Source organism: Dipodomys ordii, unplaced genomic scaffold (assembly GCF_000151885.1).
Source record: "Dipodomys ordii isolate 6190 unplaced genomic scaffold, Dord_2.0 Scaffold28, whole genome shotgun sequence".
NCBI lineage: Eukaryota > Metazoa > Chordata > Mammalia > Rodentia > Heteromyidae > Dipodomys > Dipodomys ordii.
Genome location: NW_012267244.1, coordinates 16,483,933 through 16,496,670, shown reverse-complemented (window position 1 = coordinate 16,496,670; position 12,738 = coordinate 16,483,933). Strand labels below are relative to the sequence as shown.

Below are 12,738 nucleotides of genomic sequence, written 5' to 3'. Positions count from 1 at the left end.
TCATATTTGGAAAACAGAGATGATGTCAACCAGGCCGCAGGTCCTTTCTACTGTCTTGCCCTCCAAGGGCACCCACTGTCCAGTGTTTTTGATTTTTTTTTTTTTGTCGGTTGTGGGGCTTGAACTCTGGGCCTGGGCGCTGTCCCTCAGCTCTTGAGCTCAAGGCTAGCATTCTACCACTTGAGTCACAGTGCCACTTCTGGTTTTTTTCTGCCCAGGCTGGCTTTGAATTGCGATCCTCAGATCTCAGCCTCTTGAGTAGCTAGGATTACAGGTATGAGCCACCCGGCTTGTCCAGTGTTTTAATACAATGACTCACAACACTATTTTAAGTCTGTAACACACTTACAGGGATATCCAAACTCTTGCTTCATAGATGAGAACATCAGACCTCAGGATCAACTTGTCCAGTCTCCCATGGCTGATTAGACAAAGCCAGAGTTAAAGACCAGATCCCAATTTCCAAACTGATGCTCCTCCCACTCTCCCTCAGCTTTCTACTTCTAACATTTCAGTTCTTTTTTCTGTGTATTGTTTCCACATACCCTGGTGGGACACTGTATTATAACCTGCTGGGTCTTTTTCCAGGAGCTTTAGGCACAGCCAGAGATGGCCTCTCAGGAAGGGCTTGAGCTGTCCCCATCTACCTCCAGGTCCTTTCCTGAAGGCACAGTTCTTCCAACCAGATCACGAGCTCCAAGTTTTTGCTGCCTCTGTCAAGGAATCCTACTGGTATCCTGGATGTGTGGGGGGAGGGGAGGCTATTTTTAGAAACAGAAGTTGAGACATGTAGTTGGTACACACTGAAATTTTCTAAGAATCTATTAACATTTTGAAGAATTGTAACTTGACTGATTAGAAGATAAATTGCCTTGATCTCTGCTTCTAGCTCCCCATCCCTAGTATAGGTTTTTTTCTGGCTTTTCTTGTTGTTACTGTTCTTTCCCCCCTTAGGGCTTCTCCTGAGCTCAAAGACAGGGACATTAATAGCTAGCCCAAGCCACAGTTGACTGCACTCCAAGAAGGCCAAGGGGGAAATAGCAAGTTCTCCTTGACCACACTCTGTAGGGATTGGCAATGCTCCCTGAGATGCTCTTCCGTAAGGGAATTGCTGTTCTAAAGACCTGTACAGAGGTCCATGCATGAATACCATGCTTCTTTAAGCTTCCTGGGTTGCTGATTTTACTCTAGGATGTTCTTTCAGAGATGAGATAATCATATACACAGCACAAACTGGGGTGCATTCATTTTAAAACCTTAAAGAAAGCCGGGCGCTGGTGGCTCACGCCTGTAATCCTAGCTACTCAGGAGGCTGAGATCTGAGGATCGCGGTTCAAAGCCAGCCCGGGCAGGAGAGACCGTGAGACTCCTATCTCCAATAAACCACCAGAAAACCGGAAGTGGTGCTGTAGCTCAAGTGGTAGAGCACTCGCCTTGAGCTGAAGAGCTGAGGGACAGTGCCCAGGCCCAGAGTTCAAGCCCCACGACCGACAAAAAAACAAAAAAACCTTAAAGAAACAAGAAATTAGAATGTGTGTGTGTATGTGTACGTCTCTACATTTGGAAGCCTAAAATTGTACCATTTGTGTTTTAAAACCTCACATCCTGTTTCTTTATTTTTTTTCTTTCATGCGATTGTTTCTAACATATTTATAAGATGATTTCTTTGTATGACTCCTGCTTTCACTGTATTTGATGTTGGTATAATTTGTGGAGGGGAAGGGAAAAAACGAAAAAAAACAAATCGTTTAAATAGGGATACAGGTGGACCCATTGCAACGAGATGTACAAGTTGTTATGTCGAAAAACAAACTTTACAATGAACTTTACAACTTTGGTGGGGGGGGGCAGATGGGAAGGGATGGGAAGGGAAACAAAGGAGGAGGCAACAATGCTTGGTAAGAAATTTACTTAATTGTAACCACTCTGTATGGTATTTTCACAATTAAAAAATGTTTCTTTAGTTTACTAGGTTAATGCTGATAATATAAAAATGCAAACACTAAAAATAAACATTTTTTGAGATTAGCTTGTTTATGAGTGTCACAAATAGGAATCAATTAGTTGATAATGTCAAACTAAAAACAGAAATGTTAAACAAGGCAATACTATTGAGCATAAACCAAAATACCTTCAGCTTCAAAATTAGGGCTACTATTTCCTACTAAGTAAGTAGTTTTCCAGTATAAGCTACAACACATGACTTAAAAATATTACACATCATTAGTCATGAATAAAACAGAAGATCAGTTTGATTTGAGGCGCATCCTGCTGTGACTGACAGGCACAGTTTGGAAGGACCCTTTCCAATCAGAGCAGCCTTCAAACAAACAAACAAACAAATAAAAGAAACCTATCTTGGGCTGGGAAGTTGGCTCAGTGGTAGAGCGCTTGCCTTGCATGCCTGAGGCCCTGGGTTCAATTCCTCAGCACCACATAAGCAAAAAAAACAAAAAAAGCCAGAAGTGGCGCTGTGGCTCAAGTGGTAGAGCGCTAGCTTTGAGCTGAAGAGCTGAGGGACAGCGCTCAGGCCCAGAGTTCAGGCCCCACAACGGGACCCCAAAAGAAACCTATCTTTTAGGGGGTTGCAAAACCAATGGGACTCTGAGATGAAATCCCAGAAAAAGGATCTACCATTTTCCTTCCAATTCAATAGGACACATTTAGCCTTGTCTGAAAGCCAGTTATTTTTAATAGATGCAGCAAAATCTTGGACCAGATCTACACCTCCTATAACTCCGAGTGAGTCTCAAGACCAGAATATGTTCAACTACAAGCCAAAAGACCACCTAATAAACACGGGGAACCACAAAAAGCCTTTGCTTTCCCTATCCTACTTGTGTTTTCTGACAATAGCAATACCTCAACTTCCATCTTAACATCCCCCAATCTCATAAACCAAGGCATTTCCTCCTCTTACTGCCATCATCACTTCCTATAATTGCCTGAGCTCATAGCTGTAAAAATTCACAATTTGGAATTTTAGGAAGAAGAAAGCCCTGAGTTTACTCGACACACAAGCTCTCACTCTTAATAACTAAACCCTCAGCCCAAGGAAAGAATGACAAGCTAGGTAGGGACACATTCCATCTCAGATAAGCACAAAGCAAATTCCAATAGTCATTTTTTAAGTTCTCTGATAACTGCACTCAACAGCTTTAAATAATACCAAATGTTCACCTAACAAGGGCTTATTTGGGTCATTAATGTGGCACTTGGTTATCAAATATAAAAGGATCTATTTTGGTTTTAATTTTACTCAAAACCTCTTCAAAAATGTCCATGCAGTTAGGGATTAGTTGGACACTTGTGAAAACTCCATGTATCTTACCAATGGCTATAGAAAGTCCTGGAAGTTTTTGGTCCCCTCAACCCAGAGTCTTCACCCTAAAGTACCTGGTTTGTTGCCATTTTCAGGAGCAGAGCCATCCTAGCCCTGTCTCCAGTGGCTCTAGTCTAGATCTGATTGAGCCAGCTATCTCCTTGGGGGTATCTGATGACAAAGGGAGCCCATCAAAGTCAGAAAACTTGGACAGAAAGACCCTTTGCTAGGAAGGTGGAACCAATCATTGCCTCATCCCATCAACGATCCATGTAAGGAAGAAAACTAAGAGGGGCACGGTCTCTGGTCTAGACTTCTGTCCCACTGGCTCTCTCCGCCATGCCTCATGTGGTCACCAAGAAAGAGTAACTGGCCTACTAGAAGATATGGTGACCATCACAGGAACAACCAAAGGCTGTGAGAGACTAAGCTGCAGGTTTAGAGATTTATAACCACGGAGATGCTTCTCCTTGAATATCAAAGCAAATAAGTTGCCAAAATGGCCTTATAACCTCCAGTTGTCAGTATACTTTATACTTAATCATGTGGATCTCGCCCACTCAATCCTTCTCAGCTGAATACCTTGCTGAGTCAGAAATAAGAAATCTGAGTGCAACATAAGAGTATCAGTGAATACCCGCTTTGTTGTGGAAGAAAGCATCCTAAAACACACACACAGCACACACACACATTTAAGTCACCATCAGTACCTGCAATTGCACCTCAGATTGAAATGCTATGACACCAATATGTTCCAGTGTTGGTGACTCTGTCATGAATATCTGTGTGACTTGAGCAAGTCATTGCCTCTCTCTGGGCCTTGACATTCTCACTGTAAACCCAGACAAGGATGGCAAGAATTCTTTTTAAAAATTTTAAAGTTTTTAGTAAAGATACTGTACAGAGGGGTTACAGTTACATGAGTAAGGTGATGAGTGCATTTCCTATTGAGCATTGTTACCTCTTCCTTTGTTTTTCTCCTACCATCCATTCCCTCTCCACCTCCCCAATCTCCCCCCACCAGTTGTTAAGTTCGTTTTTAACACAGTGTCTTGTACATCTCATTGTTATAATGGGTCAACCTATATCCTTCCCTTTCTCCTCCCCAAATTAGAAAAATATATATACAAGATGCAGGGCACCAGAATCAAATACAGTGAAAACAGGGGTTATACCATGGGGGAAGAACATACAAAAGAAACAAAAAAAGTCACATAGTACATTATATATACATTAAAAACAACAGCAAGAAAGATAAAACCTCTTCTGTTTCTATCTTGGGGTTCATTTTGCTTAGAATCATCTTATCTGGTCATATGTACATAGCTTTTGACCTTTTCTGCTTGTCCTAGACTTATACTAGTTATTGCAAATAAGGGAAACCATGGGACCTAGGTGTCTTTGGGCCTGGCTTACTTCACTTAAAATAATTTTTTCCAAGTCTTTGCATCCATTTCCTAACAAATGGGGTGGTGTCATTCTTTCTGATGGAGGCATAGAATTTATACACACACACACACACACACACACACACACACACACATATATCACATTTTTGTGATCCATTTATATACTGAGGGGCATCTAGGTTGGTTCCATATCTTTCCTATTGTAAATAATGCCGCGATAAACATAGTTGTGCTGGTAGCTTTAGTATGGCCTTGTTTGGGTAAATGCCCCAAAGTGGGATTGCGGGGTCATAGGGGAGCTCTATGTGGAGTCTTTTGAAGAACCTCCATACTACTTTCCAAAGTGGTTGAACAAGTTTACACTCCCACCAACAATGCAGTAGGGCTCCCTTTTGGCCACATCCCTTGCAGAATCTTTAAAAATTGTTAAGAGTTCTTCTCGAACACCTCCAGTCCCCAGCCCATGGGTCTGTAACTGAATTTACTCACCCTGAGCTCAATCTGATGGAGCCCCGTCCTTATCCAGTGCTGCATCAACAGTGATTTTTTTTTAAGACCCTAGACTGAGGCAAGTATTACTCTTCATAAATGAGTATCTACGTAGGCAAACAAAACAAAAACAAAATCCTAAGGGAAAAGAAAACGGAAAACACAGCAAAACAAAGAAAACCCATCCAGTGATGTGTCCTTCTGTTCAAAGGGAACTCGCCCAGGATGCAGAAGGCCCTGAAGCTGGTCAAGGATGAGGACTTCAGCTTGGGTGCGGAGGGCGCGCCCCCCTTCCCCCACAGCCTCCAGCCGGCCCTTTCCCGGGGGAAGGCGCCTCCCCAACACCCCTTCCCAGAAGCTCTCCGGGGCCCATTCTCCCAGTTTCGGTATGAGCTTCCGGCAGCCGGGGACCTGGACGAGTTCCCGGGGGTCTTCGAAGGCAGTGGCTCCCGGAAGCGGAAGAGCATGCCCACCAAGATGCCTTCCGCCCAGCCGGCGGAGGAAGCCACGCTCGCCCTCCCGCCCGAGGGCGCGCAGAGCCACGGCCCCCCCAGCCTCCCGATGCTCTTCCCGCCTCCGCCTCCGCCGCCGCGGGCCTCGCACCCCAAGCGCGACTCTCAGATGATCGACTTGTGCCACGTGGGCTTCCAGTTCTGCCGCACCCTGGAGCACCTGGGGGGCAAAGCCATCAAGCAGGAGCCGCTCAAGCCCAGCGCCGTGTGGGCCCAGCCGGCGCCCCCCGCCTTCCTGCCCACGCCCTACCCCTACTACCCCAAGATGCCCGCGGGCCTGGTGTTCCCGCTGCTGGTGCCGGCGGCCTCGCCCTTCCCCTTCGGCTTCCTGCCCAAGCCGGCCCCGGCCCACGCCGAGGCCGCCGCCGCCACCGCCGCGGCGCTGCCCCGCAAGGCCGAGCCCCGCGAGGGTGAGGAGGCCGCGCCCAGGGCGCAGCGCGTGGACGTGAACGTGCAGATCGACGACAGCTACCTGGTGGACGTGGGCGGCCCGCAGAAGCGCTGGCAGTGCCCGACCTGCGAGAAGTCCTACACGTCCAAGTACAACCTGGTGACGCACATCCTGGGCCACAGCGGCATCAAGCCGCACGCCTGCGCGCGCTGCGGCAAGCTCTTCAAGCAGCTCAGCCACCTGCACACGCACATGCTCACGCACCAGGGCACGCGGCCCCACAAGTGCCAGGTGTGCCACAAGGCCTTCACGCAGACCAGCCACCTGAAGCGCCACATGATGCAGCACAGCGAGGTGAAGCCGCACAACTGCCGTGTGTGCGGCCGTGGCTTCGCCTACCCGAGCGAGCTCAAGGCCCACGAGGCCAAGCACGCGGGCGGGCGCGAGAACATCTGCGTGGAGTGCGGCCTTGACTTCCCCACGCTGGCCCAGCTCAAGAGGCATCTCACCACCCACCGGGGCCCCATCCAGTACCACTGCTCCGAGTGCGACAAGACCTTCCAGTACCCGAGCCAGCTGCAGAACCACATGATGAAGCACAAGGACATCCGGCCCTACATCTGCTCCGAGTGCGGCATGGAGTTCGTGCAGCCGCACCACCTCAAGCAGCACTCGCTCACGCACAAGGTACTGTGGGGCTCCCCATGCAGGCAGGGCTGGGTGCTGGGCCCGGAGGGGGATGGGGGATGAGCTGGGCCTAAAATGGGGGGAGGGGGAGGAACTGGACCTGGAGGGGGGCGGGGTATAAGCTAGACCTGTAGCGAGGAGGGGAGATGAACTGGGCCTGGAAGAAGGAAGTAGAGGGCATGCGTTGGGCTCAGAGTGGGGAGGGGGTTGATCTGGGCCTGGAAGCTGGGGCAGATGAGCTGGGCCTGGGCAGGGCAGGGGGAATGAGCTGGTCCTTGGTGGAGAAATTGTACGATCTCCCATCTCGGTGGCTGCTTTGCTGTACGATCCTAGGCTAGAGGTTCACATCACCTGAGCTCCCAGGCACTCTCTTCTCCACCTTCAAACAGACCCAGCAGCAAGACCACAGACATCAATCAAGGCCTTCCCCCCAACAGCTTTCTTAGAGTCTCAAGTGGGCCTGAAAATGAACAATGCAGGCATTTGGAGAGGAGAGTGAGGAAGGATGAAGGAAACAGCTGGTAGTTGTAGCTGTTGCTGCCTAGTTCCCCAAGAATCCCTGGAATTTGGTTTCTAGAAACTTCATTCAGGGCAGTAGTGAGTGTGTCAACAGACCCTACCTAGATTACCTCCTTGCCTGGGACACACCAGTGAGACTTCTAGAGAATTCACTCTGTCTTTTTCTATTGAAGCAGCAGCAGCCGCCGCCGCCGCCTTTTGGTTTGCTTGCTTACTCCATTGTGAGCCTACTTCCCATTCAGGTGGTTGTGAGGGACACAAAGCTTGGCCCAGTCCTTCTGGGCCTGTGCCTCTCTGGGGTTGAGACACCGCCTGCTTGGTCATTGGCCTATGGGGTTATATTAGGAGAACCAGTTTGCCTTCCTTGGCTTAAGATTATCAGGGAGAAACACTGGCCCAGCAGGACCGTATTCTGAATTCAGTCTAGTTTGTAACCACCAGCCTAGAGGCCTTCAGGCTGAACCAAATAAGGCTCTGGTTGGTATCCATGACATCAGCCCCTTGCTGATCTGACCTGTGTCTTCTTTGACCTGCCAAGGGGGAAGTATCCCCCTCCCCCCCCCACCTCTGCTTTCACCTTTGGCTTCAGTGGTTTTCTTGACAGGAAAGACTTCTAGAAAAAGTATCTAAAACATTCTTCAGTTCCAGTACATCAGCATAGGACCTCACCCAGTGGAGATAATGCCTCTCCTCGCTGTGGGGCTTTCCTGAGTTTCATTTGTCAAGTTAGGATTAAAAAAAAAAAAAGAGGGGGGCTGGGAAGTTGGCTCAGTGGTAGAGCGCTTGCCTTGCATGCCTGAGGCCCTGGGTTCAATTCCTCAGTACCACATAAGCAAAAGGGAAAAAAGCCAGAAGTGGCGCTGTGGCTCAAGTGGTAGAGCACTAGCCTTGAGCTGAAGAGCTGAGGGACAGCGCTCAGGCCCAGAGTTCAGGCCCCACGACCGGACCAAAAAAAAATAAAAATAAATAAAAATTAAAAAAAGAGGGGGGCTGGGAAGGTGGCTCAGTGGTAGAGTGCTTGCCTTGCATACATGAGGCCCTGGTTCGATTCCTCAGCACCACATAAGCAAAAACAAAAGCCGGAAGTGGTACTGTGGCTCAAGTGGTAGAGTGCTAGACTTGAGCTGAAGAGCTGAGGGACAGCACCCAGGCCCCACGACTGGACCCCCCCCCCCAAAAAAAAGAAAGGATTGCACAGTAGAGAGGAAACGTGAGGCTGCCTTGTGAGTTCTGTTTGTCTAAGGCACCTTGTCAAAAGGCACCTGTAGGTATCATGGAGGGGAGTCACCTGCCAATGGCAGGAGCCATCAGGAAAGGACATGGACTTGGACTCAGACACAAAGGGGACTAGTCGCTTATTTCAGGGGCTCCTGTACATGTAGAAAGGAGTCCAGATGCATTAGTAAATGAAGCCCCAATGAGAGAAACAGCTGGTGTCTGAAACAGGTTTTATTTGATTCAGGGAACAAAATGCATTCTAATTGAAGGTGTCAGCAAACCGTAAGAAGTTGTATTTATTGAATGCTCACTGAATAGCAGCTGCTTTGCTTCTCCTTATATTCTTTAATTTTCAACAACTCTCAGACACCAAGGCATGGGGTGGACACTCAGGAATCCCAACAGCAGCCCTTCAGTCTTAAACACAAGACTTGCCCTGCTCTATCCCTTCCCCCTACCCATGTTTCCCATATAGAATCAGAGACAGAGTAGCTTCCTTTATGCTCCAGGGTTTTGTCTCCCGGCTGCTATTCTCTTGCCTTCTTCCTAAAGAATTCTTCAAACAACCAGATGGGTGTGGAAAGACCTAGCCCTAGTCCAGTTACTCAGGAGGTGGTAATAGGACGTTTGAAGTTTGGGGATAGTACAGGGAAAAATTAATGAGATCCTGCCTTGAAAACAAGTTGGCATGGCAGAACACACCTGTATTCCCAGCTACTTGGGAGACTGAGGCAGGGGGATTACTTCAGTCTAGGAATTTGAGATCAGCTTGGTTACCATAGTGAAATCTCCATCTTAAAAGAAGGGAAAAGGAAAGGAGGAGAGAGGGAGGGGTAGTGGGAGGGATGGAAGGAGGAAGGAAGTGAAAAAGCAAAGGGCATTCTGGATCTCTTAAAGAGTGTTTCAGGAAGTGACAGCTAGTCAAGATTAGTTAATACTCTGCTCTGACTGTTGGTCTCCTTGAATGTTCTTCACTGAGGGCAAGAACATTCACATTTTCAAACACGTTACACATAGCAAGGAAACAAGCAAAATTTCTGTGCTATTTCTGATTCAGAAAGCTGTCCCTTGACAAGTTTCTTCATACTGGATTCTGGAGACTCCAAAAGCATGTCACACAAGGTCGGCATGGCTTGGAGGAGCTCCAGGGCAGCTGGAAAGGGTAGATCAGGTTGTAGTTGATTGACAGAAAGATAAATAACTCTTCTTGGGATGTTCTAGTCCCTTTGTGAGACTTTTCTAGTCCAGAGGACCTGGCTTTCCTATGGGAAATAATAATGTCAGGTTAGGTTTTAGTTTTTTGTTCCCTTGAAAGCTAGATTACAGACTCATTTCACTTTATTATCTACAGTGCTCTTACCAAAATCCTATTAATCCACTCAAACTGTTATTTTAGAATGAACTCTGCCAACATTAATAATAACAAAAACAACAGTTTTCCCCATTAATGGTCTGGCTAGTATAAGGTGCTTAGGGTTTTTTTGTTTGTTTTTCTTTTTTTAATTATTCTTTCTTTTGTTTCTTCTTTCTCTCTCTTCTCTTTCTTTCTCTTTTTCTCTCTTTGTTTTTTCTTTTTCCTTTTGGAAGGTATTGGGGTTTGAACTCAGGCCTGGGCACTGTCCTCTAGCTTTCTCCCTCAAGGCCGGCACTCTACCACTTGAGCCACATCTCCACTTCCAGCTTTTGCTAGTTAATTAGAGATAGAAGTCTCACAGACTTTTCTGTCCAGGCTAGTTTTAAACCACAAACTTCAGCCTCCTGAGTAGCTAGGATTGTAGGTGTGAACTACTGGCACCCAGCTAGTACTCAAAAATTTAGAAAATGGATTTATGTAATCAACACTTTTCAAGGAAGTAATAACTTAATAAAGCTAACATGCCATTTGGAGCTTGTCTTTGAACTTCAACTCTTGCTTTTTGTCATGAAAGCCATTCCCATTAACCATACATTGCTTTGAACTTTGCCTCCCTAGGGTGTGAAAGAGCACAAATGTGGGATCTGTGGGCGGGAGTTCACCCTGCTGGCCAACATGAAGAGACACGTGCTGATCCATACCAATATCCGTGCCTACCAGTGCCACCTGTGCTACAAGAGCTTCGTGCAGAAGCAGACCCTCAAGGCTCATATGATCGTCCACTCAGATGTGAAGCCCTTCAAGTGCAAGGTGGGCACAGAGGTGTGACTCGGAGGGCAGAGCAAATGCCCAATGGGCAAGAGTCTCCAGGGACCCTTCTGCTCTGTTTATTCAGAGGCTCACCGTGGGCCTGTGGCCAATCTCAAGTTACATCTATTCCTCTTTCACCACACCTGTGCACGTACCAGCTCTTGACTGGTCCCTAAAGAACCTGCCCTGGTTGTTTTCTTTTATCAGTGGAGGAAAGATCCCAGGGTAGGACTTACCAGGAGGATGGGTTGGTATGTGGTACATTTCTATTGTACAATGAAGAAACCAGATGTGTCACTCTACCCCATACAATCCAGTGAGGGGAACCTAGAAAAGATTCAGAGAAATTTTTTAGTACAGCTCTGTCCCTTTACCTGTCTGACCCTTGGGCTGAACCTCATCATTTGAAGACAGGCCTCCCAGAGAAGAGGAAAGCGTTTGTAGCATGCTCTTTCCCTTCTCTTTAGATATTTAGTCAACGGCAGATTGCTAGACCTTATGATAGTTACTGCACTATTCACAGTAGTCAAAGTATGGAATTAGTGCATGTGTCCATCAGAGGATGGGTTAATGGATGGATGGATGGAAAGATGGATGGATAATAAGGTATGTGTATACAGTGCAAGGCTATTTAGCACTAAAGAAAGGAAATCCCGTCATTTGTGACAATATAGATAAGCCTGAAGGACATTATGTTAAATGAAATAAGCTAGGCATGGGAAGACAAATACTGCATGCACTCGTAAGCAGAAGCTAAATAGGTTGACCTCACAGAAGTGTAGAGTAGTGGCTGGGAGCAGGAGGAAGAAGTGGAGAGGTTGATGAGGATTGCAGTATTACAGGTAGACAGGAGGAATAAGTCCTAGTATTCTACAGCACGGCCAAGTATTAAATAGGAAGAATTTATATTTCAAGATAGCTAAAGGAAGCATGTTTTTTCTTTTCTTTTTTGGTACTGGGAATCGAACCCAGGATGTTGCATTTGCTAGGCAAGTGCTTTGCCACTGAGCTACATCCCAGCCTTTAGAGGAAGCATTTTTAAATGTTCTCAACACTAAGAAATTAAAGAAGTTTGAGGTGATGAGAATACTACTTCGATACATGCTGAGTGTATGAATCCAAGTGTCACATTGTACCCCATAAATACGTAGAAGTCTTATGTGCCAATTTAAAATGTACTTAAATATAGAAGACTGGAGGCATGGCCCAAGTGTTAGAGCACCCGAGTTCAGTCTCCAGTACCTCATGAATAAATAAATAAATACATCTAGAAGAGAAGAAGGGGACTCCAAAGTTAGGTCTTGCAAAGACCTCGGAAATGCTTGTTTTGACTAAGAAATAACTGAGCATAACCATCTAAAGATAGTCACAGGCAGTGAGCATCTTTGTTCATATTTGTGTCAGTTTACCTTGGTTGGCTTTTTATTTCTTAAGCCAAGAAATACATGAGCTAGAAATTTGTAACACGCAAGACCTCCCGAGGTTGTTCCTCCCCCAGGCTTTCGTCTCTACTTCTGAAATGAGCAGGAGTCTTCATCCAAATTGGCTAATTTAAGGATTGTTCCATCAGGTGTCCTCCCGGTCATGAACAGAGGGCTGGAGGGGGGGAGGGGGGAGGAGGAAATCACACACAACAGTAGAGCTCTTCTGTTTGAAATGGAAGATTTCCTCTCTTGCCTCCATCTGATAGGGTGCAGATGACACTCTGTGGACCTATCTTCCTGAAGTGGAGTTCCCTACTTCCAGAAACTGATATTGCTTCCACTTCTCTGCAGTAAGGCTCCCACTTTAAGGAACCCCCTGTGAAGTTGACTTCTTTCCTGTGTTGGCAACTCCTGGACAGGGTGAGGGGTCAGGCACCAGAGCTTCCCTAGACCATGTGGGTATTGTCCAGGGGTGGGAGAGGGAATCTTCTCTCTCCAGCCCTCTTCCTGCCACTCACTTCTGTTTCCCCTCCTTTCCTCCAAGTTCCCAGTGATTTGACAGTCAAGTTCTGTCCATTTTGATTCAGCTAAAGGAGAAGGAAG

The 12,738-nt window shown here is 46.8% G+C and overlaps 1 protein-coding gene across 1 annotated transcript in view; it reads left to right on the top strand.

Moving 5' to 3' along the window:
• Znf366 (zinc finger protein 366) overlaps positions 1-12,738 on the top strand; it is a 62,272-nt gene that overhangs the window by 36,348 nt on the left and 13,186 nt on the right. The window contains exons 2-3 of the mRNA XM_013015949.1: positions 5,432-6,810; positions 10,520-10,711. Of these exons, the coding sequence (XP_012871403.1) occupies positions 5,446-6,810; positions 10,520-10,711 (1,557 nt within the window). The 5' untranslated portion in view covers positions 5,432-5,445. The remainder of the gene's footprint in view (positions 1-5,431; positions 6,811-10,519; positions 10,712-12,738) is intronic.